The 26,818-nt window shown below is 39.7% G+C and overlaps 1 protein-coding gene across 1 annotated transcript in view; it reads right to left on the reverse strand.

Annotated features, from left to right (window-relative positions):
* TMEM131 (transmembrane protein 131) overlaps positions 1 to 26,818 on the reverse strand; it is a 550,079-nt gene that overhangs the window by 241,135 nt on the left and 282,126 nt on the right. The window contains 2 exon segments of the mRNA XM_053707713.1: positions 13,450 to 13,483; positions 26,236 to 26,388. Coding sequence (XP_053563688.1) covers positions 13,450 to 13,483; positions 26,236 to 26,388 — 187 coding nt within the window.

Below are 26,818 nucleotides of genomic sequence, written 5' to 3' on the forward strand. Positions count from 1 at the left end.
AAGCGCATGTCAACGTAGAAATCTTAACACAAACTTGCTTCACCACCTCCATAGGAGGCAAAGTTTGTAAAACTGAATTGTGGGTGTGGTGAGGGGTGTATTTGTAGGCATTTTGAGGTTTGGGAAACTTTGCCCCTCCTGGTAGGGTTGTATATCCCATACGTCACTAGCTCATGGACTCTTGCCAATTACATGAAAGAAATGAAAAAGTTCTCTCCTAAAAGAGGCCAAGTCTGAAAGAGCTCTGAAAAAAACATAATTTATGTAAGAATTTACCTGATAAATTCATTTCTTTCATATTAGCAAGAGTCCATGAGCTAGTGACGTATGGGATATACATTCCTACCAGGAGGGGCAAAGTTTCCCAAACCTTAAAATGCCTATAAATACACCCCTCACCACACCCACAAATCAGTTTAACGTATAGCCAAGAAGTGGGGTGATAAGAAAAAAGTGCGAAAGCATAAAAAATAAGGAATTGGAATAATTGTGCTTTATACAAAAAAATCATAACCACCACAAAAAAGGGTGGGCCTCATGGACTCTTGCTAATATGAAAGAAATGAATTTATCAGGTAAGTTCTTACATAAATTATGTTTTCTTTCATGTAATTAGCAAGAGTCCATGAGCTAGTGACGTATGGGATAATGACTACCCAAGATGTGGATCTTTCCACGCAAGAGTCACTAGAGAGGGAGGGATAAAATAAAGACAGCCAATTCCTGCTGAAAATAATCCACACCCAAAATAAAGTTTAAATGAAAACATAAGCAGAAGATTCAAACTGAAACAGCTGCCTGAAGTACTTTTCTACCAAAAACTGCTTCAGAAGAAGGAAACACATCAAAATGGTAGAATTTAGTAAAAGTATGCAAAGAAGACCAAGTTGCTGCTTTGCAAATCTGATCAACCGAAGCTTCATTCCTAAACGCCCAGGAAGTAGAAACTGACCTAGTAGAATGAGCTGTAATCCTCTGAGGCGGAGTTTTACCCGACTCAACATAGGCATGATGAATTAAATATTTCAACCAAGATGCCAAAGAAATGGCAGAAGCTTTCTGGCCTTTTCTAGAACCGGAAAAGATGACAAAGAGACTAGAAGTCTTTCGGAAAGTCTTAGTAGCTTCAACATAATATTTCAAAGCTCTAACAACATCCAAAGAATGCAATGATTTCTCCTTAGAATTCTTAGGATTAGGGCATAATGAAGGAACTACAATTTCTCTACTAATGTTGTTGGAATTCACAACCTTAGGTAAAAATTAAAAAGAAGTTCGCAACACCGCCTTATCCTGATGAAAAATCAGAAAAGGAGACTCACAAGAAAGAGCAGACAATTCAGAGACTCTTCTGGCAGAAGAGATGGCCAAAAGGAACAAAACTTTCCAAGAAAGTAATTTAATGTCCAATGAATGCATGGGTTCAAACGGAGGAGCTTGAAGAGCCCCCAGAACCAAATTCAAACTCCAAGGAGGAGAAATTGACTTAATGACAGGTTTTATACGAACCAAGGCTTGTACAAAACAATGAATATCAGGAAGATTAGCAATCTTTCTGTGAAAAAGAACAGAAAGAGCAGAGATTTGACCTTTCAAGGAACTTGCGGACAAACCTTTATCTAAACCATCCTGAAGAAACTGTAAAATTCTCGGAATTCTAAAAGAATGCCAGGAAAAATGATGAGAAAGACACCAAGAAATATAAGTCTTCCAGACTCTATAATATATCTCTCTATATACAGATTTACGAGCCTGTAACATAGTATTAATCACAGAGTCAGAGAAACCTCTTTGACGAAGAATCAAGCGTTCAATCTCCATACCTTTAAATTTAAGGATTTGAGATCCTGATGGAAAAAAGGACCTTGCGACAGAAGATCTGGTCTTAACGGAAGAGTCCACGGTTGGCAAAAGGCCATCCGGACAAGATCCGCATACCAAAACCTGTGAGGCCATGCTGGAGCTACCAGCAAAACAAACGAGCATTCCTTCAGAATCTTGGAGATCACTCTTGGAAGAAGAACTAGAGGCGGAAAGATATAGGCAGGATGATACTTCCAAGGAAGTGATAATGCATCCACTGCCTCCGCCTGAGGATCCCGGGATCTGGACAGATACCTGGGAAGTTTCTTGTTTAGATGAGAAGCCATCAGATCTATTTCTGGAAGTTCCCACATTTGAACAATCTGAAGAAATACCTCTGGGTGAAGAGACCATTCGCCCGGATGCAACGTTTGGCGACTGAGATAATCCGCTTCCCAATTGTCTATTCCTGGAATATGAACCGCAGAGATTAGACAGGAGCTGGATTCCGCCCAAACCAGAATTTGAGATACTTCTTTCATAGCCAGAGGACTGTGAGTCCCTCCTTGATGATTGATGTATGCCACAGTTGTGACATTGTCTGTCTGAAAACAAATGAACGATTCTCTCTTCAGAAGAGGCCAAGACTGAAGAGCTCTGAAAATTGCACGGAGTTCCAAAATATTGATCGGTAATCTCACCTCCTGAGATTCCCAAACCCCTTGTGCTGTCAGAGACCCCCACACAGCTCCCGAACCTGTAAGACTTGCATCTGTTGAAATTACAGTCCAGGTCGGAAGAACAAAAGAAGCCCCCTGAACTAAACGATGGTGATCTGTCCACCACGTCAGAGAGTGTCGTACAATCGGTTTTAAAGATATTAATTGAGATATCTTTGTGTAATCCCTGCACCATTGGTTCAGCATACAGAGCTGAAGAGGTCGCATGTGAAAACGAGCAAAGGGGATCGCGTCCGATGCAGCAGTCATAAGACCTAGAATTTCCATGCATAAGGCTACCGAAGGGAATGATTGTGACTGAAGGTTTCGACAAGCTGAAATCAATTTTAGACGTCTCTTGTCTGTCAAAGACAGAGTCATGGACACTGAATCTATCTGGAAACCCAAAAAGGTTACCCTTGTCTGAGGAATCAATGAACTTTTTAGTGAATTGATCCTCCAACCATGATTTTGAAGAAACAACAAAAGTCGATTCGTATGAAATTCTGCTAAATGTGAAGACTGAGCAAGTACCAAGATATCGTCCAAATAAGGAAATACCACAATACCCTGTTCTCTGATTACAGATAGAAGGGCACCGAGAACCTTTGTAAAAATTCTTGGAGCTGTTGCTAGGCCAAACGGCAGAGCCACAAACTGGTAATGCTTGTCTAGGAAAGAGAATCTCAGAAACTGATAATGAGCTGGATGAATCGGAATATGCAGATATGCATCCTGTAAATCTATTGTAGACATATAATGCCCTTGCTGAACAAAAGGCAGGATAGTCCTTACAGCTACCATTTTGAATGTTGGTATCCTTACATAACGATTCAATATTTTTAGATCCAGAACTGGTCTGAAGGAATTCTCCTTCTTTGGTACAATGAAGAGATTCGAATAAAACCCCAGCCCCTGTTCCAGAACTGGAACTGGCATAATTACTCCAGCCAACTCTAGATCTGAAACACATTTCAGAAATGCTTGAGCTTTCGCTGGGTTTACTGGGACACGGGAAAGAAAGAATCTCTTTGCAGGAGGTCTTATCTTGAAACCAATTCTGTACCCTTCTGAAATAATGTTCTGAATCCAAAGATTGTGAACAGAATTGATCCAAATTTCTTTGAAAAAACGTAATCTGCCCCCTACCAGCTGAGCTGGAATGAGGGCTGCACCTTCATATGGACTTAGAAGCTGGCTTTGCTTTTCTAGACGGCTTGGATTTATTCCAGACTGGAGATGGTTTCCAAACTGAAACTGCTCCTGAGGATGAAGGATCAGGCTTTTGTTCTTTGTTGAAACGAAAGGAACGAAAACGATTATTAGCCCTGTTTTTACCCTTAGATTTTTTATCCTGTGGTAAAAAAGTTCCTTTCCCACCAGTAACAGTTGAGATAATAGAATCCAACTGAGAACCAAATAATTTATTACCCTGGAAAGAAAGGGAAAGTAGAGTCGATTTAGAAGACATATCAGCATTCCAAGTTTTAAGCCATAAAGCTCTTCTAGCTAAAATAGCTAGAGACATAAACCTGACATCAACTCTGATAATATCAAAAATGGCATCACAGATAAAATTATTAGCATGTTGAAGAAGAATAATAATGTTATGAGAATCATGATCTGTTACTTGTTGCGCTAAAGTTTCCAACCAAAAAGTTGAAGCTGCAGCAACATCCGCCAATGATATAGCAGGTCTAAGAAGATTACCTGAACACAAATAAGCTTTTCTTAGAAAGGATTCAATTTTCCTATCTAAAGGATCCTTAAAGGAAGTACCATCTGCCGTAGGAATAGTAGTACGTTTAGCAAGGGTAGAGATAGCCCCATCAACTTTAGGGATTTTGTCCCAAAACTCTAATCTTTCAGACGGCACAGGATATAATTGCTTAAAACGTTTAGAAGGAGTAAATGAATTACCCAAATTATTCCATTCCCTGGAAATTACTTCAGAAATAGCACCAGGGACAGGAAAAACTTCTGGAATAACCACAGGAGATTTAAAGACCTTGTCTAAACGTTTAGATTTAGTATCAAGAGGACCAGAATCCTCAATTTCTAATGCAATTAGGACTTCTTTAAGTAAAGAACGAATAAATTCCATTTTAAATAAATATGAAGATTTATCAGCATCAACCTCTGAAACAGAATCCTCTGAACCAGAAGAATCATTAGAATCAGAATGATGATGTTCATTTAAAAATTCATCTGGATAAAGAGAAGTTTTAAAAGACTTTTTATGTTTACTAGAAGGAGGAATAACAGACATAGCCTTCTTAATAGATTCAGAAACAAAATCTCTTATGTTATCAGGAACACTCTGAACATTAGATGTTGATGGAACTGCAACAGGTAATGGTATGTTACTAAAGGAAATATTTTCTGCATTAACAAGTTTGTCATGACATTTAATACAAACAACAGCTGGAGGAACAGCTACCAAAAGTTTACAGCAGATACACTTAGCTTTGGTAGTTCCAGCACCAGGCAGCGATTTTCCTGAAGTATCTAATGACTCAGATGCAACATGAGACATCTTGCAATATGTAAGAGAAAAAACAACATATAAAGCAAAATTGATCAAATTCCTTAAATGACAGTTTCAGGAATGGGAAAAAATGCCAAAGAACAAGCTTCTAGCAACCAGAAGCAATGAAAAATGAGACTTAAATTATGTGGAGACAAAAGCGACGCCCATATTTTTTTAGCGCCAAATAAGACGCCCACATTATTTGGCGCCTAAATGTATGACGCCGGAAACAGAAAAGATTTTTTGCGCCAAAAAAGTCTGCGCCAAGAATGACGCAATAAAATGAAGCATTTTCAGCCCCCGCGAGCCTAACAGCCCACAGGGAAAAAGTCAAATTTTTTAAGGTAAGAAAAATTGATTGATTCAAAATGCATTATCCCAAATATGAAACTGACTATCTGAAAATAAGGAATGTTGAACATCCTGAGTCAAGGCAAATAAATGTTTGAATACATATATTTAGAACTTTATAAAAAAAGCGCCCAACCATAGCTTAGAGTATCACAGAAAATAAGACTTACTTACCCCAGGACACTCGTCTACATGTTGTAGAAAGCCAAACCAGTACTGAAACGAAAATCAGCAGAGGTAATGGTATATATATAAGAGTATATCGTCAATCTGAAAAGGGAGGTAAGAGATGAATCTCTACGACCGGTAACAGAGAACCTATGAAATAGACCCCGTAGAAGGAGATCATTGCATTCAAATAGGCAATACTCTCCTCACATCCCTCTGACATTCACTGCACGCTGAGAGGAAAACCGGGCTCCAACCTGTTGCGGAGCGCATATCAACGTAGAATCTAGCACAAACTTACTTCACCACCTCCATAGGAGGCAAAGTTTGTAAAACTGATTTGTGGGTGTGGTGAGGGGTGTATTTATAGGCATTTTAAGGTTTGGGAAACTTTGCCCCTCCTGGTAGGAATATATATCCCATACGTCACTAGCTCATGGACTCTTTGCTAATTACATGAAAGAAATAGAGTTCTAAAATATCGATTAGAATCCTCGCCTCTTGAAGTTTCCAAACCCCTTGTGCTGTCAAAATACCCTCAGACAGCTCCCCAACCTGTAAAACTTGCATCCATTAAGAATACAGTCCAGGAAGGACGAACAAAAGGAGGCACCCTGAATAAAAAGATGATAAACTAATCACCAAAACAGAGAGAGTATTAGGATTTAAAAATATCAACTGTGATATCTAAAAACAATCCCTGTATCATTGATTCAGTATGCAAAGCAAAGAGAGATCTCAGATGAAAAACGAGCAAAGGGAACCACGCCCGATGCTGCAGTTATGAGACCTAAAACTTACATGCACAAAGCCACATTTTCTAGACTGTAAGTTAGACAGGCTAACGCCGCTTACAATTGACTTTTGTCCGATAAAGACAAAGACATGAACACAGAATCCATCTAGAAACCCAAAAAGAAGTGACCCTTGTCTGAGGAATCACGAAACTCTTAGGTAAATTAAATTCTCTAACAATGTCTTGAAGAAACAAAACTTAGTTGATTCATGAGGGTTACCACAAAAAGAAAAGTCCATATATTTGAATACTACTCTTTCAATATGTATGTATTGGGTACTTGTAAAGCGCGTCTAATCACCCGTAAGGGACTCAAGACACAGCTCATTTAATCGACCTTGGAAGGATGAAAGGCTGAATGGACCTCGCCGGGAATCGAACCTGAAACCCTCAGGTTGCTACAGAGCTCAGCCATAGTGCATTAGCATGCTGAGCTATTTGTCCGACTTTAATAAAAGAATAGTTTAAGCTAATGCCAAGATACCATCCAAATAAGGAAGCACGACAATACCCTACTGTCTGAAGACAGAAAGAAGGGCAACAAGAACCTTTGAAAAACAGAATTTATGCTTACCTGATAAATTACTTTCTCCAACGGTGTGTCCGGTCCACGGCGTCATCCTTACTTGTGGGATATTCTCTTCCCCAACAGGAAATGGCAAAGAGTCCCAGCAAAGCTGGTCACATGATCCCTCCTAGGCTCCGCCCACCCCAGTCATTCGACCGACGGACAGGAGGAAATATATATAGGAGAAACCATATGATACCGTGGTGACTGTAGTTAGAGAAAATAATTCATCAGACCTGATTAAAAAACCAGGGCGGGCCGTGGACCGGACACACCTTTGGAGAAAGTAATTTATCAGGTAAGCATAAATTCTGTTTTCTCCAACATTGGTGTGTCCGGTCCACGGCGTCATCCTTACTTGTGGGAACCAATACCAAAGCTTTAGGACACGGATGAAGGGAGGGAGCAAATCAGGTCACCTAAACGGAAGGAACCACAGCTTGCAAAACCTTTCTCCCAAAAATAGCCTCCGAAGAAGCAAAAGTATCAAATTTGTAAAATTTGGCAAAAGTGTGCAGTGAAGACCAAGTCGCTGCCTTACATATCTGGTCAACAGAAGCCTAGTTCTTGAAGGCCCATGTGGAAGCCACAGCCCTAGTGGAGTGAGCTGTGATTCTTTCGGGAGGCTGCCGTCCGGCAGTCTCATAAGCCAATCGGATAATGCTTTTAAGCCAAAAGGAAAGAGAGGTAGAAGTCGCTTTTTGACCTCTCCTTTTACCAGAATAAACAACAAACAAGGAAGATGTTTGTCTGAAATCTTTAGTAGCCTCTAAATAGAATTTTAGAGCACGGACTACCTCCAAATTGTGTAACAAACGTTCCTTCTTTGAAACTGGATTCGGACACAAAGAAGGTACAACTATCTCCTGGTTAATATTTTTGTTAGAAACAACTTTCGGAAGAAAACCAGGCTTAGTACGCAAAACCACCTTATCTGCATGGAACACCAGATAGGGTGGAGAACACTGCAGAGCAGATAACTCTGAAACTCTTCTAGCAGAAGAAATTGCAACTAAAAACAAAACTTTCCAAGATAGTAACTTAATATCTATGGAATGTAAAGGTTCAAACGGAACCCCTTGAAGAACTGAAATAACTAGATTTAGACTCCAGGGAGGAGTCAAAGGTCTGTAAACAGGCTTGATCCTAACCAGAGCCTGAACAAATGCTTGAACATCTGGCACGGCTGCCAGTCTTTTGTGAAGTAAAACAGATAAAGCAGAGATCTGTCCCTTTAGAGAACTTGCAGATAATCCTTTCTCCAAACCTTCTTGTAGAAAGGATAGAATCTTAGGAATTTTTATCTTGTTCCATGGGAATCCTTTGGATTCACACCAACAGATATATTTTTTCCATATTTTATGGTAAATTTTTCTAGTTACAGGCTTCCTAGCCTGAATCAGAGTATCTATTACAGAATCTGAAAACCCACGCTTTGATAAAATCAAGCGTTCAATCTCCAAGCCATCAGTTGGAGGGAAACCAGATTCGGATGTTCGAATGGACCCTGAACAAGAAGGTCCTGTCTCAAAGGTAGCTTCCATGGTGGAGCCGATGACATATTCACCAGGTCTGCATACCAAGTCCTGCGTGGCCACGCAGGAGCTATCAAGATCACGAGGCCCTCTCCTGATTGATCCTGGCTACCAGCCTGGGAATGAGAGGAAACGGTGGGAATACATAAGCTAGGTTGAAGGTCCAAGGTGCTACTAGTGCATCTACTAGAGTCGCCTTGGGATCCCTGGATCTGGACCCGTAGCAAGGAACCTTGAAGTTCTGACGAGACGCCATCAGATCCATGTCTGGAATGCCCCATAATTGAGTTATTTGGGCAAAGATTTCCGGATGGAGTTCCCACTCCCCCGGATGGAAAGTCTGACGACTCAGAAAATCCGCTTCCCAATTTTCCACTCCTGGGATGTGGATTGCAGACAAGTGGCAGGAGTGATCCTCCGCCCATTGAATTATTTTGGTCACTTCTTCCATCGCCAGGGAACTCCTTGTTCCCCCCTGATGATTGATATATGCAACAGTCGTCATGTTGTCTGATTGAAACCGTATGAATTTGGCCTTTGCTAGATGAGGCCAAGCTTTGAGAGCATTGAATATCGCTCTCAGTTCCAGAATGTTTATCGGGAGAAGAGATTCTTCCCGAGACCATAGGCCCTGAGCTTTCAGGGGTTCCCAGACCGCGCCCCAGCCCACCAGACTGGCGTTGGTCGTGACAATGACCCACTCTGGTCTGCGGAAGCTCATTCCCTGTGACAGATTGTCCAGGGTCAGCCACCAACGGAGTGAATCTCTGGTCTTTTGATCTACTTGAATCGTCGGAGACAAGTCTGTATAATCCCCATTCCACTGTCTGAGCATGCACAGTTGTAATGGTCTTAGATGAATTCGTGCAAAAGGAACTATGTCCATTGCTGCAACCATCAATCCTATTACTTCCATGCACTGCGCTATGGAAGGACGAAGAACGGAATGAAGTACTTGACAAGAGCTTAGAAGTTTTGATTTTCTGACCTCTGTCAGAAAAATCCTCATTTCTAAGGAATCTATTATTGTTCCCAAGAAGGGAACTCTTGTTGACGGGGACAGAGAACTTTTTTCTTTGTTCACCTTCCATCCGTGAGATCTGAGAAAGGCTAGGACGATGTCCGTATGAGCCTTTGCTTTTGACAGAGACGACGCTTGAATCAGGATGTCGTCCAAGTAAGGTACCACTGCAATGCCCCTTGGTCTTAGAACCGCTAGAAGGGACCCTAGTACCTTTGTGAAAATTCTCGGAGCAGTGGCTAATCCGAATGGAAGTGCCACAAACTGGTAATGCTTGTCCAGAAAGGCGAACCTTAGGAACTAATAATGTTCCTTGTGGATAGGAATATGTAGGTACGCATCCTTTAAATCCACCGTGGTCATAAATTGACCTTCCTGGATGTTGGGAAGGATCGTTCGAATAGTTTCCATTTTGAACGATGGAACCCTGAGAAATTTGTTTAGGATCTTGAGATCTAAAATTGGTCTGAATGTTCCCTCTTTTTTGGGAACTATGAACAGGTTGGAGTAAAACCCCATCCCTTGTTCTCCTATTGGAACTGGATGAATTACTCCCATCTTTAACAGGTCTTTTACACAATGTAAGAATGCCTGTCTTTTTATTTGGTTTGAAGATAATTGAGACCTGTGGAACCTTCCCCTTGGGGGTAGATCCTTGAATTCCAGGAGATAACCTTGAGAAACTATTTCTAGTGCCCAAGGATCCTGAACATCTCTTGCCCAAGCCTGAGCGAAGAGAGAAAGTCTGCCCCCCACCAGATCCGGTCCCGGATCGGGGGCCATCCCTTCATGCTGTTTTGATAGCAGTGGCAGGCTTCTTGGCCTGCTTACCCTTGTTCCAGCCTTGCATCGGTCTCCAGGCTGGTTTGGGTTGTGAAGTATTACCCTCTTGCTTAGAGGATGTAGAATTAGAGGCTGGTCCGTTTCTGCGAAAGGGACGAAAATTAGGCTTATTTTTAGCCTTAAAAGACCGTGGCCCTTTCCCCCGGTGATGTCTGAAATAATCTCTTTCAAATCAGGACCAAACAGTGTTTTACCCTTGAAAGGGATGTTAAGCAATTTTGTCTTGGAAGACACATCCGCTGACCAAGACTTTAGCCAAAGCGCTCTGCGCGCCACGATAGCAAACCCTGAATTTTTCGCCGCTAATCTAGCTAATTGCAAAGCGGCATCTAAAATAAAAGAGTTAGCCAGTTTAAGTGCTTGAACTCTGTCCATAACCTCCTCATACGAGGATTCTTTATTGAGCGACTTTTCTAGTTCTTCGAACCAGAAACACGCTGCCGTAGTGACAGGAACAATGCATGAAATTGGTTGTAGAAGGTAACCTTGCTGAACAAACATCTTTTTAAGCAAACCCTCTAATTTTTTATCCATAGGATCTTTGAAAGCACAACTATCTTCTATAGGGATAGTAGTGCGTTTGTTTAGAGTAGAAACCGCCCCCTCGACCTTGGGGACTGTCTGCCATAAGTCCTTTCTGGGGTCGACTATAGGAAATAATTTCTTAAATATAGGGGGAGGAACAAAAGGTATGCCGGGCCTTTCCCACTCCTTATTTACTATGTCCGCCACCCGCTTGGGTATAGGAAAAGCATCGGGGGGCACCGGAACCTCTAGGAACTTGTCCATCTTACATAATTTCTCTGGAATGACTAAATTGTCACAATCATCCAGAGTAGATAATACCTCCTTAAGCAGTGCGCGGAGATGTTCCAATTTAAATTTAAATGTTACAACATCAGGTTCAGCTTGTTGAGAAATTTTTCCTGAATCTGAAATTTCTCCCTCAGACAAAACCTCCCTCCTGGCCCCTTCAGATTGGTGTGAGGGTATGTCAGAACAGTTATCATCAGCGTCCTCTTGCTCTTCAGTGTTTAAAACAGAGCAATCGCGCTTTCTCTGATAAGTAGGCATTTTGGATAAAATGTTTGCAATAGAATTATCCATTACGGCCGTTAATTGTTGCATGGTAATAAGTATTGGCGCACTAGATGTACTAGGGGCCTCTTGTGTGGGCAAAACTGGTGTAGACACAGAAGGGGATGATGCAGTATCATGCTTACTCCCCTCATTTGAGGAATCATCTTGGGCAATATCATTATCTGTGGCATCATTGTCCCTACTTTGTTTGGACACTATGGCACAATTATCACATAAATTTAAATGGGGAGAAACCTTAGTTTTCATACATATAGAACATAGCTTATCTGATGGTACAGACATGTTAAACAGGCTTAAACTTGTCAACAAAGCACAAAAAACGTTTTAAAATAAAACCGTTACTGTCACTTTAAATTTTAAACTGAACACACTTTATTACTGAATATGTGAAAAAGTATGAAGGAATTGTTCAAAATTCACCAAAATTTCACCACAGTGTCTTAAAGCCTTAAAAGTATTACACACCAAATTTGAAAGCTTTAACCCTTAAAATAACGGAACCGGAGCCGTTTTTACATTTAACCCCTATACAGTCCCAGTTATCAGCTTTGCTGAGACCCAACCAAGCCCAGAGGGGAATACGATACCAAATGACGCCTTCTATAAGCTTTTTCAGTGGTTCTTAGCTCCTCACACATGCATCTGCATGCCTTGCTCTCCAAAAACAACTGCGCATTAGTGGCACGAAAATGAGGCTCTGCCTATGACTAGAAAAGGCCCCCATCTGAAAAAGGTGTCCAATACAGTGCCTGCCGTTTTTTTAAAACAATCTTCAAGATTATAATAATTATTAAGAGTTATAATCTGCAAAATATGCTTAGCAAAGTAATCGTTTTAGCCCAGAAAAATGTCTACCAGTTTTTTAAGCCCTTATGAAGCCCTTTATTCTTTTACTTAAACTAAGAAAATGGCTTACCGGTCCCCATAGGGGAAATGACAGCCTTCCAGCATTACATAGTCTTGTTAGAAATGTGGCCAGTCATACCTCAAGCAGAAAAGTCTGCCAACTGTTTCCCCCAACTGAAGTTACTTCATCTCAACAGTCCTGTGTGGAAACAGCAATCGATTTTAGTAACGTTTGCTAAAATCATCTTCCTCTTACAAACAGAAATCTTCATCTCTTTTCTGTTTCAGAGTAAATAGTACATACCAGCACTATTTTAAAATAACAAACTCTTGATTGAAGGATAAAAACTACATTTAAACACCAAAAAACTCTTAACCATCTCCGTGGAGATGTTGCCTGTGCAACGGCAAAGAGAATGACTGGGGTAGGCGGAGCCTAGGAGGGATCATGTGACCAGCTTTGCTGGGCTCTTTGCCATTTCCTGTTGGGGAAGAGAATATCCCACAAGTAAGGATGACGCCGTGGACCGGACACACCTATGTTGGAGAAAAATCTTTTTAAGCAAACCCTCTAATTTTTTATCCATAGGATCTTTGAAAGCACAACTATCTTCGATAGGAATAGTAGTGCGTTTGTTTAGAGTAGAAACCGCCCCCTCGACCTTGGGGACTGTCTGCCATAAGTCCTTTCTGGGGTCGACTATAGGAAATAATTTCTTAAATATAGGGGGGGGGGAACAAAAGGTATGCCGGGCTTTTCCCACTCTTTATTTACTATGTCCGCCACCCGCTTGGGTATAGGAAAAACGTCGGGGGGCACCGGAACCTCTAGGAACTTGTCCATCTTACATAATTTCTCTGGAATGACCAAATTGTCACAATCATCCAGAGTAGATAACACCTCCTTAAGCAGTGCACGGAGATGTTCTAATTTAAATTTAAATGTCACAACATCAGGTTCAGCTTGATGAGAAATTTTTCCTGAATCTGAGATTTCTCCATCAGACAAAACCTCCCTCATGGCCCCTTGAGATTGGTGTGAGGGTATGTCAGAACAGTTATCATCAGCGCCCTCTTGCTCTTCAGTGTTTAAAACAGAGCAATCGCGCTTTCTCTGATAAGTAGGCATTTTGGATAAAAGATTTGCTATGGAGTTATCCATTACAGCCGTTAATTGTTGCATGGTAATAAGTATTGGCGCACTAGATGTACTAGGGGCCTCCTGTGTGGGCAAAACTGGTGTAGACACAGTAGGGGATGATGTAGTATCATGTTTACTCCCCTCATTTGAGGAATCATCTTGGGCAATATCATTATCTGTGGCATTACTGTCCTTACTTTGTTTGGACACTATGGCACAATTATCACATAAATTTAAATGGGGAGACACATTGGCTTTCATACATATAGAACATAGCTTATCTGATGGTACAGACATGTTAAACAGGCTTAAACTTGTCAACAAAGCACAAAAAACGTTTTAAAATAAAACCGTTACTGTCACTTTAAATTTCAAACTGAAAACACTTTATTACTGAATATGTGAAAAAGTATGAAGGAATTGTTCAAAAATTACCAAAATTTCACCACAGTGTCTTAAAGCATTAAAAGTATTGCACACCAAATTAAGAGCTTTAACCCTTAAAATAACGGAACCGGAGCCGTTTTTAAATTTAACCCCTATACAGTCCCAGCTATATGCTTTGCTGAGACCCAACCAAGCCCAGAGGGGAATACGATACCAAATGACGCCTTCTAGAAGCTTTTTTAGTGATTCTTAGATCCTCACACATGCATCTGCATGCCTTGCTCTCCAAAAACAACTGCGCAGTAATGGCGCGAAAATGAGGCTCAGTCTATAACTAGAAAGGCCCCCAGACTAAAAAAGGTGTCCAACACAGTGCCTGCCGTTTTTTAAACGTTCCCCAAGATTATAATGCCAATTATTAGCTAGAATCTGTATAATATGCCCCAATAAAGCAATCGTTTTAGCCCATAAAAATGTCTACCAGTTTTTAAGCCCTTTTTTAAGCCCTTTATTCTTTTATGTTTGACTAAGAAAATGGCTTACCGGTCCCCATGAGGGGAAATGACAGCCTTCCAGCATTACATGGTCTTGTTAGAAATATGGCTAGTCATACCTTAAGCAGAAAAGTCTGCTAACTGTTTCCCCCAACTGAAGTTACTTCATCTCAACAGTCCTGTGTGGAAACAGCAATCGATTTTAGTTACTGTCTGCTAAAATCATCTTCCTCTTACAAACAGAAATCTTCATCCTTTTCTGTTTCAGAGTAAATAGTACATACCAGCACTATTTTAAAATAACAAACACTTGATAGAAGAATAAAAACTACATTTAAACACCAAAAAACTCTTAACCATCTCCGTGGAGATGTTGCCTGTGCAACGGCAAAGAGAATGACTGGGGTGGGCGGAGCCTAGGAGGGATCATGTGACCAGCTTTGCTGGGACTCTTTGCCATTTCCTGTTGGGGAAGAGAATATCCCACAAGTAAGGATGACGCCGTGGACCGGACACACCAATGTTGGAGAAAGATTCATAAAGCTGTCACTAAACCAAATGGAAAAGCGACAAATTGGTAAAGCTTAAAAGAAAAACTCAGAGTCTACAAGTGGTCTGAATGAAATAAAATATGAGGAAAAACATCCTGAAAAATGGAGTGGACATGAAATGACCTTAACAAAAAGGCATAATAGTCCTTATAATCGCCAACTTAAAAGTTGAGACTCTAACAAAACAATATAAAAGTCTTCAGATCCAAGAATGGAGTGAATAAACCTTTTCATCTTAGGGACAAAGAATAGAATTGAATAGAAACCCAAATTCTGTTCCTGCAAAAAGAACTTGCATAATTACTCCTGAAAAAAAATCAAACCCTAAAAATAATCTAGAATTCGGACTGAATCCATCCAAAAACAATTTAATCTGCCCCCCACCAGAAGAACTGGTTTGAGAACCGCACCTTCATGCAGTCTAATAACTAGTAATTATAAAGCGTTTTTTTCTCCCAGAAGTATACAAAAGAACGCTTCTTCAGTGCTTACATTCTGAGTTAACCAAATTAGCAGCTGATAAAAACAGTAGTTATTATTACCCAAATAAATGGTACACAATAAATTGACCTCAAAGGCCAAAGAGCTGTATTAACCCTGCCGGGAAATGAATCTATGACACATGGATCTAGAACAAGTGTTTGTAGTCAGGACATTCACCAACTGATCTACATCACCGGACTAAAAGTAGGGCAGAAAAAAACTCTAAACCTCCAGAAATAGTGGAGATAATAGAAATCAAACAAATTATTATCCTAACAAGAGAGAGATAATAAAATATATTTGAAATCATAATAATAGATATAGTAAACATAATTAAATGAATACATCTAAAGTAAATAAACAGTGTTATATACTTAAGAATCTGAAACTGCTGATGCTAACTGTTCAACAAAGGTTGAGAGAACAGTAATGTCAGCCACAGATAAAGCTGAGCTAAAAATAAACAGTACATGAATATGCTCTACTAAGGTTATATTCAAATTCTAAAGAATCCTGAAAACAAGTACCAATTTCCATAGAAATAGTAGTACAGTCCCAAGAGTGAATCATAACTACTATTCTCTGGAAATAAAATGTTAAAATCCAGATTTGATTAGGATTATTAACATAGTTAATAAGAGGACTAGACTCCTAAAAGCTATAAATAGAAAAATGTCCTTAACAAAGACCAAAAAATGTTCAAATGAAAAATAAGGAGAATTTTTAACAAACTGTCTGATACAGGATCCTTTGAGCCAAGGAAACTTTCATCAGTAGAAAAAAACTTAAATATGCCGTCGGTCAGAACAAAATTAATTAAATCTTAACAATTTTGAAAAGACCTCGTAAGTTTACTTAAAGGCATAATAGCAGTCATAAACTTTTATGATATAAGCAACAACATGTGATGTTTGCAGATGAAATCAAGTACATGAACTGAATATGTAAAAAAAACAGTAAATGTTATTGTACATGTAGAAACATTGCTAGCATAAAACATGATAAATAAATGTTACATAATTGAGCTGAAGAAATAACAGCTTAAAAAATGAAAAGAACACACTTAGCTTTGTAGAATTGTGTTCCAGGGCATCATCGTTTCTACAGTAACAGAGTCAGGATCAGAATGAGACATCTTGCAAATTTAACAGAAAAAGAAAAATAACATTAGGCAAAACATTCAATTTCCACAATGTAACAGTTTCAGTAGAGAAAAACAAAAGCAGGCATAATAGCTTTCAAAGAACATGAAAACAGCGAGCAATAGAGGGGTAAAATAACTAAGATTTGGCACCAAGAATGACGCATTATGCAAAAAGAAGTTAAAAAAATTTGGCACAAAACATCTAGTGTTAACAAAGACGCAGGAAATTTTGAAATTTGCGCCATGAAAGGCGCAACTTCGCACCAAAAAATTTGCGCCAAGAATGATGGAATAAAAAACCCAGCAAATTAGACAAAGACTGAAGCCCAGGTAAGAAAAAAGTTTAAATAAACTTCCCAAACATGATTCCTATACTGAAACTTTTTGTATTCCTATACTAAAACTGTTAAAATACATATATTTAAAACTTTATATTAATACATAAAGTGCCAAACCATAGCTGAGAGTGTCTTAAATAATGATACATACTTACCTAAAGACACCCATCAACATATAGCAGATAGCCAAACCAGTACTGAAAACTATCAGCAGAGGTAATGGTATACAAGAGTATATCGTCAATCTGAAAAGGGAGGTTGGAGATAAATCCCTACGACCGATAACAGAGAACCATTGAAAAGATTTCCCACGAGGAAAACCACAAAATCAATAGGTGATACTCTCTTCACAGCCTTCTGACAAACACTGTACTCTGGGCTTCAGAATGCTTAGAAGACCTTATCATAGAAGAAATAAAAAAAAAACAAACACAAACTTACTTCACCACTTCCGTAGGAGGCAAAGTTTGTAAAACTGAATTGTGGGTGTGGTGAGGGGTGTATTTATAGGCATTTTGAGGTTTGGGAAACTTTGCCCCCTCCTGGTAGGAATGTATATCCCATACGTCACTATCTCATGGACTCTTGCCAATTACATGAAAGAAATGGTAGAATTTAGTAAAGGTATGTAAGGAAGACCAAGTGAAAGCACATAGAAGGGGCGCCACATAGCATAATCCTAATATAGACAAATATGTGAAGTATATGAGAGGAATACAACTCAAAATATTGCCGAAAACTGTGCAGAAAAGACAGGCTGACTCTTGCAGTGGTCAACTAGCTTGAACCTCGGCAGTGCTACTCCGGTGATCTCTATAACAACCTGGCTGTACCTCCAACATCCTCCATGATATGGATGCTTGTACCGGTGTCTCAGGGTTCTGCCTACACTCACTTTATGAGTGTGGCATTGTAACTGGAAATTAGCCTGGGTCACCGGAACAAGTATCCAGACCATTTTATTTTAATGTCATTTGTTTCCTATTTCAGTTTTTAGGGGTTATTATTTACGCTATAGTGCACCATCCTAAGTCTCTTGCAGTTTTATTTTTATTCTCAATTTTATTTTGAAATTAGATTACTGGCAACCCCTTTTTTATTATATATTTTTTTTTTGCAAAGAAGACCAAGTAACCGGTTTTGCTAATTTGATCCACAGACGCCTCATTCTTAAAAGTCCAGGAAGTAGCAACTGACCTAGTAGAATGGGCAGTAATATGATTAGGAGTAAGTAAGCCTTACAAATCAAAAGCTTCAGACAGGAAGGAACGAAACAGCAGTAGCCTTCTGACCCTTTCTAATTAACAAACTAGAGCATTGTCTTAAATCCTTAGTAGCCTACAAATAAAATTTCAAAGTTCTGACAACATCAAAATTATGAAGAAGCCTCTCCTTAGAATTCTTCAGATTAGGACAAAAAGAAGGAACAGCAATATATTGTCAGGATTTACCACCTTAGGCAGCAAAAAAATAAATAAAACTTAGTCCCTGATGGAGAACTAGATAAGGAGGTTCGCAGAAAAGAGTAGATAATTCAGAAACTCTTCGAGCAGAAGAAATAGCAAAAAGAAACACAACCTTCCAGGACAAAAGCCAAATATACAGATGCATAGATCCAAAAGGAGGAACCTGCAAAACTCTTAAAACAAAAAGTAAATTTATGCTTACCTAATAAATAAATTTCTTTTACAATATGACGAGTCCACGGATTTCATCCTTACTTGTGGGATATTAACCTCCTGCTAACAGGAAGTGGCAAAGAGCACCACAGCAGAGCTGTATATATAGCCCCTCCCTTCCCCTCCAACTCCAGTCATTCAGCCAAAGGTTATAGGAAGAGAAAAGGAAAGGCTACAAAGGTGCAGAGGTGACTGAAGTTTACAAAAAATAAAATAAATCTGTCTTTAAATAACAGGGTGGGCCGTGGACTTTTCATATTGTAAAAGAAAGAAATTTATCAGGTAAGCATAAATTTACTTTTCTTTTACAAAGATATGACGAGTCCACGGATTTCATCCTTACTTGTGGGAAACCAATACCAAAGCAATAGGACACGGATGAAAGGGAGGGACAAGACAGGAACCTAAACGGAAGGCACCACTGCTTGAAGAACCTTTCTCCCAAAAATAGCCTCAGAAGAAGCAAAAGTATCAAATTTGTAAAATTTGGAAAAAGTATGAAGGGAAGACCAAGTCGCAGCCTTACAAATCTGTTCAACAGATGCATTGTTTTTAAAAGCCCATGTGGAAGCCACAGCCCTAGTAGAATTAGCCGTAATTTTTTCAGGAGGCTGCTGTCCAGCAGTCTCATATGCCAGGCAGATGATACTTCTCAGCCAAAAAGAAAGAGGTAGCCGTAGCTTTCTGACCCCTACGCTTTCCAGAATAAACAATGAACAATGAAGATGATTGACGGAAATCCTTAGTTGCCTGTAAGTAAAACTTTAAGGCATGGACCACGTCCGAGTTATGTAACAGACTCTCCTTCTTGGAAGGATTAGGACACAATGAAGGAACAATAATTTCCTGACTAATATTCTTATTCGAAACAACCTTAGGAAGAAATCCAGGTTTGGTACGTAAAACCACCTTATCAGAATGAAAAATGAGATAAGGAGAATCACACTGTAGTGCTGAAAGCTCAGAAACTCTTCGAGCAGAAGAAATAGCAACTAGAAACAGAACTTTCCAAGATAACAATTTGATATCCATGGAATGCATAGGTTCAAACGGAACCCCTTGAAAAACTCGAAGAACTAAATTCAAACTCCAGGGAGGAGTAATATGTCTATATACAGGCTTAATTCTAGATATAGCCTGACAAAAAGACTGAACATCTGGCACATTTGCCAAACGTTTGTGAAACAGAATTGACAAAGCTGAAATTTGTCCCTTTAAGGAACTCGCTGATAACCCTTTATCCAATCCTTCTTGGAGAAAAGACAGAATTCTAGGAATCCTAACTTTACTCCATGAGTAACCCTTGGATTCACACCAATAAAGATATTTACGCCATATATTATGATAGATCTTTCTAGTGACAGGCTTTCTGGCCTGTATCAAAGTATTGATGACCGAATCAGACAATCCTCGCTTTGATAAAATCAAGTGTTCAATCTCCACGCAGTCAGCTGCAGAGATATTAGATTTGGATGTTGGAAAGGACCTTGAATGACAAGGTCCTGTCACAATGGAAGTTTCCACGGTGGCAGAGAGGACATGTCCACTAGATCCGCATACCAAGTCATGCGTGGCCACGCAGGCGCTATCAGGATCACTGATGCTCTCTCCTGTTTGATTCGAGCAATCACGCGTGGGAGGAGAGGAAACGGTGGAAACACATAAGCTAGGCTGAACAACCAAGGCATCTATCAGTTCGGCTTGAGGATCCCTTGACCGTGATCCGTATCTTGGAAGATTGGCATTTTGTAGAGATGCCATCAAATCCAACTCTGGTCTGCCCCATCTGAGAATCAATGAGGCAAATACCTCCGGGCGAAGTTCCCACTCCCCCGGATGAAAAGTCTGTCGACTTAGAAAATCTGCTTCCCAGTTCTCTACTCCTGGGATGTAGATCGCTGACAGATGTCAAGAGTGGGCCTCCGCCCAACGGATTATCTTCGATACTTCTATCATCGCTAAGGAACTCCTTGTTCCCCCCTGATGATTGATATATGCCACAGTGGTAATGTTGTCCGACTGGAATCTGATGAATTTCGCTGAAGCCAACTGAGGCCACGCCTGAAGCGCATTGAATATTGCTCTCAGTTCCAGAATATTGATTGGAAGAAGAGACTCCACTTGAATCCAAACACCCTGAGCCTTCACGGAGTTCCAAACTGCCCCCCAGCCCAGAAGGCTGGCATCTGTTGTCACTATCACCCACGAGGGTCTGCGGAAACAAGTCCCTTGGGACAGATGATCTGGCGACAACCACCAAAGAAGAGAGTTTCTGGTCTCTTGGTCCAGATTTATCTGAGGAGATAAGTCCGCATAATCCCCATTCCACTGTCCGAGCATGCACAGCTGCAGTGGTCTGAGATGAAAGCGAGCAAACGGAACTATGTCCATTGCCGCTACCATTAATCCAATTACCTCCATACACTGAGCCACTGATGGCCGAGGAATGGCCTGAAGTGCTCGGCAAGTATTTAGAATCTTTGATTTTCTGACCTCCGTCAAAAATATTTTCATGGCTACCGAGTCTATCAGAGTTCCCAAGAAAGGAACCCTTGTCTGTGGGACAAGTGAACTCTTCTATATGTTCACCTTCCAGTCGTGAGTTCTCAGAAAAGACAACACAGTGTCCGTGTGAGATTTTGTCAGATGATATGTTGACGCCTGAATCAGAATATCGTCCAGATAAGGCGCCACCGCTATGCCTCGCGGTCTGAGAACCGCCAAAAGAGACCCTAGAACCTTTGTGAAGATTCTGGGTGCTGTAGCCAACCCAAAGGGAAGAGCCACGAACTGATAATGTTTGTTTAAGAAGGCAAACCTTAGAAACAGATGATGATCCTTGTGGATTGGAATATGAAGGTACGCATCCTTCAAGTCCACAGTAGTCATATATTGACCCTCCTGGATCATTGGCAAAATTGTTCGTATTGTCTCCATCTTGAATGATGGAACTCTTAGAAATTTGTTTAGACACTTGAGGTCTAAGATGGGTCTGAATGTTCCCACAAATAGGTTTGAGTAAAAACCCCTGTCCCTGTTCCAATTTTGGGACTGGACAAATTACTCCCATAGTCGAAAGGTCTTTTACACAGCGTAAGAACGCCTCTCTTTTTATCTGGTTTGCAGATAACTTTGAAAGATGAAATCTCCCTCTTGGGAGAAAGTCCTTGAATTCCAATTGATAACCATGGGTCAATATTTCTAGTGCCCAGGGATCCTGAACATCTCTTGGCCAAGCCTGAGCAAAGAAAGAGTCTGCCCCCTACTAGATCCGGTCCCGGATCGGGGGCTGCCCCTTCATGCTGTCTTAGGAGCAGCAGCGGGCTTTTTGGATTGTTTACCCTTATTCCAGTTCTGATTGTGTCTCCAGACTAACTTAGATTGGGTAAAATTCCCTTCCTGCTTTGAGGAAGAAGAAGCGGGGGGTCCTCCTTTAAAGTTCCGAAAGGAACGAAAATTATTCTGTTTACCCCTCAGTTTAACCGACTTATCCTGAGGTAGGGCATGGCCTTTACCTCCTGTAATATCAGAAATGATTTCCTTCAACTCTGGCCTGAAAAGGGTCTTACCTTTAAAAGGGAATAGCTAAAAGCTTATGTTTTGATGATACATCAGCAGACCAAGATTTGAGCCACAATGCTCTACGTGCTAAAATAGCAAATCCTGCATTCTTTGCCGCTAATTTAGCAATTTGAAAAGCGGCATCAGTAATAAAAGAATTAGCTAGCTTGAAAGCCTTAATTCTATCTAAGATGTCATCTAATGGAGTCTCAACCTTAACAGACTCTTTTAGAGCCTCAAACCAAAAAGCTGCTGCAGTAGTTACTGGAACAATGCAAGCTGTAGGTTGTAAAAGAAACCCCTGATTAACAAATAATTTCTTTAGTAGACCCTCTAATTTCTTATCCATAGGGTCTTTGAAAGCACAACTATCCTCAATGGGTATAGTAGTACGCTTAGCTAGGGTAGATATAGCTCCCTCTACCTTAGGGATCGTTTGCCATAAGTCCCGAATGGAATCTGATATGGGAAACATTTTCTTAAAATTAGGAGGGGGAGAAAACGGTATACCTGGTCTATCCCATTCCTTTTTAATAATTTCTGAAATTCTCTTAGGAACTGGAAAAACATCAGTGTAAGTAGGTACTTCCAAATATTTATCCATTTTACACAATTTCTCTGGAGGAACCACAATAGGGTCACAATCATCCAGAGTCGCTAAAACCTCCCGAAGTAACAGGGGGAGGTGTTCAAGCTTAAATTTAAATGACATAGTGTCCGAATCTGTCCGAGGTAAAACATTCCCTGAATCTGAAATTTCACCCTCAGACAGTAATTCCCTGATCCCCAACTCAGAGCACTGTGAGGGAACATCGGAAATAGCTAATAAAGCATCAGAGGATTCAGTATTTACATTAATACCTGACCTACTGCGTTTACCCTGCAACACTGGTAATTTAGACAATACCTCTGTAAGGGTAGTTGACATAACTGCATCGATCTCCTGCAAAGTAAAAGAATTAGACGCACTAGAAGTACTTGGCGTCGCTTGTGTGGGCGTTAAAGATTGTGACACTTGGGGAGAATTGGATGGCATATCCTGATTCTCTTCAGACTGAGAATCATCCTTAGGCACACTTTCTTGACCTAATATATGGTCTTTACAATGTAAGGCTCTTTCAGTACAAGAGTTACACAATGTTAGAGGGGGTTGCACAATAGCTTCTAAACACATAGAACAATGAGAATCCTCAATGTCAGACATGTTGAACAGACTAGTAATAACCACAAAAGTTGTTTAAACACTTATTTATTGCATAAAATAAACTTTAGAAAAAACGTGTACTGCGCCTTTAAGAAAAGAAAAAATGATTTTTTTTCCAAATTGCTCAAAAAACGTTAAATAATCTCAAAATTTAACCTAAGATCGTTGGTTTATCCAAAAATTACTGCACCCTGAAGCAAGGGCAGAAAAGAAGTCTCTAAAGTACTTATATCAATAATTAGTCATTTTATAGACAAAAATACCCTCTGCACCTCGCCACAGCTCTGCTGTGGCGCCTACCTGCCCCCAGGGTACTTCGAAATAACTTTCCAACACTTCAGAGCAGCTTGCACAGTCCAGGAGCACCGGAGTTACTGCTTGCTGCTGCCTAGCCTGAAGGAAGTGCGCATCTGAGCGCGCAAAAATAGGCCACGCCTCTTGAGGTCAATGCCGAAGTAGGCCAAAACACAACCGCATGGAAAGCGGTTTCACACCTAAGTTTAAACAGCTAATGCCTACAACCCCTCAAATGCACCAGTAAGCAAACATATGCATGACAGAAATAAAAACGTTTTATAGCGTTTTTCTTGAATGCCCATAGTGTCACACAATGCCCATAAGTCAACCATTAAATAAAATCAGAGACTCCAGTAATACCCTTTATATAAAATAGGAATACTGCTTACCCCATTCCCATACAGGGAAATAAATGCCAGCCAGTTCTGATATATCAAGTCTCCTCAGAATAAAAAAAGGCTGCACATACCTTAATGCTGCTTGTAGCATGAAACCGGTCTCCACACTGAAGATGTCTCATGGTTACCTTCAGAAGTTTTGTGGGAACCAGCATGGATCTTAGTTACAACTGCTAAGATCATCAACCTCAGGGCAGAAATCTTCTTCCATATCCCCCTGAGGAAAATAGTACTCACCGGTACCATTTAAAATAACAAACTTCTTGATTGAAGAAACTAAACTAACACCTCACTTTACCATGTTTTCCTAGTATAACACAGGCAAAGAGAATAACTGGAGGTGGAGGGGAAGGGAGGGGCTATATATACATCTCTGCTGTGGTGCTCTTTGCCATTTCCTGTTAGCAGGAGGCTAATATCCCACAAGTAAGGATGAAATCCGTGGACTTGTCATATCTTTGTAAAAGAAATTAAGTTTTCAATGAGGAAAAATTGGCTTAATCACTGGCTTTATCCGGACTAAAGCCTGAAAAAAACTCTGAATATCAGAAACCTGGCCCTTTAGAGCTGGTGGATAAACCCTCATCCAAACCATCCTGAAGAAACTGAAGAATTCTAGGAATTATAAAAGAGTGTCAGCTAAAACTGTTTCACACACCAAAAAAGAAAAGCCTTCCAAACCTTATGTTAAATCTGGAAACGTAGATAAGTTGCTCTTCTCAGTCAGCTCTGAAGATCCCTGAAGATTGCACAGAGTTCCAGAACATTTATTATTTACCTTACCTTCCAAGGAGACCCTGTGCTGTCTGAGATCCCCAGACTATAGCTCAACCCAAAATACTTGCATCTGTTATAATCATGGTCCAATTTGGCCAAACAAAGGGTGCCCCTAGAACAATGGTCTGATGATTTATCCAACAGGAAATTGATTGTTTTGCTCTGAAATCTAGAAGCATTTTCTAATACCTGCACCACTGACAAAGCATACAAAGCTGGATAGGTCACATGTGAAACCAAGCAAAAGGAATAGCATCTGATGCTGCTAACATCAGACCTAACACCTCCATGCAAAGAGCTACAGAGGAAAAAGGAACTGACTGAACATTTGAACAAGCGGAGAGGAAAGACAGACATGCATATACAATAAACTTATAGCACTGACAAATGCGCAAACATGAGGTGCGCTAACTAAATAGCGTACATCCACTAAACCAGAGCGCGCAAAAAAGCCAACAAGCGCATGTCTGTGTAACGCACCCAACAGAAAACATCCGGCACATCCAAGCGAAAACTAGGTCAATACGCGCAACAAAACTAAACATGTGAGGCACGCAAACAAGACCGACACACTAAAAATGGTAACGTGTGCAAAAATTATACACAAAATGCAGAAAGAAGCTGATGCGCACTAACATAACTCAAACGCAGTTTGTTAGATCACAAGGTGAGAGTGTGAATTCCTGGAAGTACATGTGTGTGTGTGTGTATATATATATATATATATATATATATATATATATATATATATACACACAAACTTTTATAGCCGATATATATATATCTTACTTTTCTGAACGTGTTACAATTTTGAGACTGCAGTGTAACATGTTCTATATTAATAATACATTTGTTACAGTGTGGTCGCAATATTATAACATGTATCAGTTACAAAAACAGAATACGAAAAAAAAAAAAGAAAAAAAGGGTCAGCCTACTTTATTTTAAAATATTGTCAAAAAAGGCCATTTCTCATGGGTCTGATGATCTTTTTAACCTCAAGAACCAACAGAGAATACCAAGGGAATTAAGCAAATTTGATTTTAGAAGTAAAAGTGAGACTTTTTAAAAATGGAATGCTCTGTCAAAATCACAAAAGAACATCTTGGGCTTCATATTCCTTTAAGCAACCTTCAACGCCCAGAAGCAAAGTTTACTTCCAATTAAGAATACAGATTCTATAATGGAAGAAAATCTTGAAAGAAAAATGGATTTTTGGTGGACCGTGAAAATTGTTAAGAAGAACAGAAGGGATAAAAAAACATACATTTTTGCTTTATTTTACATTGTTTTATTGCTGGAAAATAACACTAGATGTATGCATTGTATATTTCTGAGAATAACCAATGGAAAAAATGTCTAAGTATTTTAAAAATATATATATTTTAAAATCATTTTAGCTTTTAAGCAGCCTATTAAAAATGATACCTGTTAAATTAAACCTGTAGTATATTTAATATGGTTAATTAACAATAGAACTGCGGATACAGAATACAGTACCTTGGATTTTTTTCCAGGCTCTAATTCTTCTTTATTGCTCCTTAGTCGTTTATAAAAAAAACGCATGTCCTCCGATAAGGAGCGTATATTCTGTATTTTCACCTTCTGTGAGAAGGAACTCATAATATTTAAACTTTGATGTACCATTTTCCCCTAGAGAATACAATTAAAAAACAAAAAACAATCCTGTTAATTCATACCAAAGACACTGCTGTTGTTTGTCTTCTATAACACAATCAAATCTATGTGCTAGTTAAGCTTGAAATGGCTCATATAACATTTGGTTTGCTGGGTTTGACAGAGTTATCTATCATAACTATTCTGGTTATAAAACACACAAAACACCTTCAGATTGTCATATAAATGTTTAATTATGTTTAGTAAAAAAATATTTGCAACATACTTTGTTTTCCAACGTTTTTGGGGATTTCTTATTCAGGGAAATGAAAATGCACACTGAAGACTTTACAAGCTTAACCCTGCTACATTTCTATATGCAACTGGCCTCAGTCCAGATGATGAGATAAAGAACGGCAAGCAATCTTTGCCAACAATATTACTGTGGCTATGTCTACTCCAGTAA

The sequence above is a fragment of the Bombina bombina genome, chromosome 3 (assembly GCF_027579735.1).
Source record: "Bombina bombina isolate aBomBom1 chromosome 3, aBomBom1.pri, whole genome shotgun sequence".
Lineage (NCBI taxonomy): Eukaryota > Metazoa > Chordata > Amphibia > Anura > Bombinatoridae > Bombina > Bombina bombina.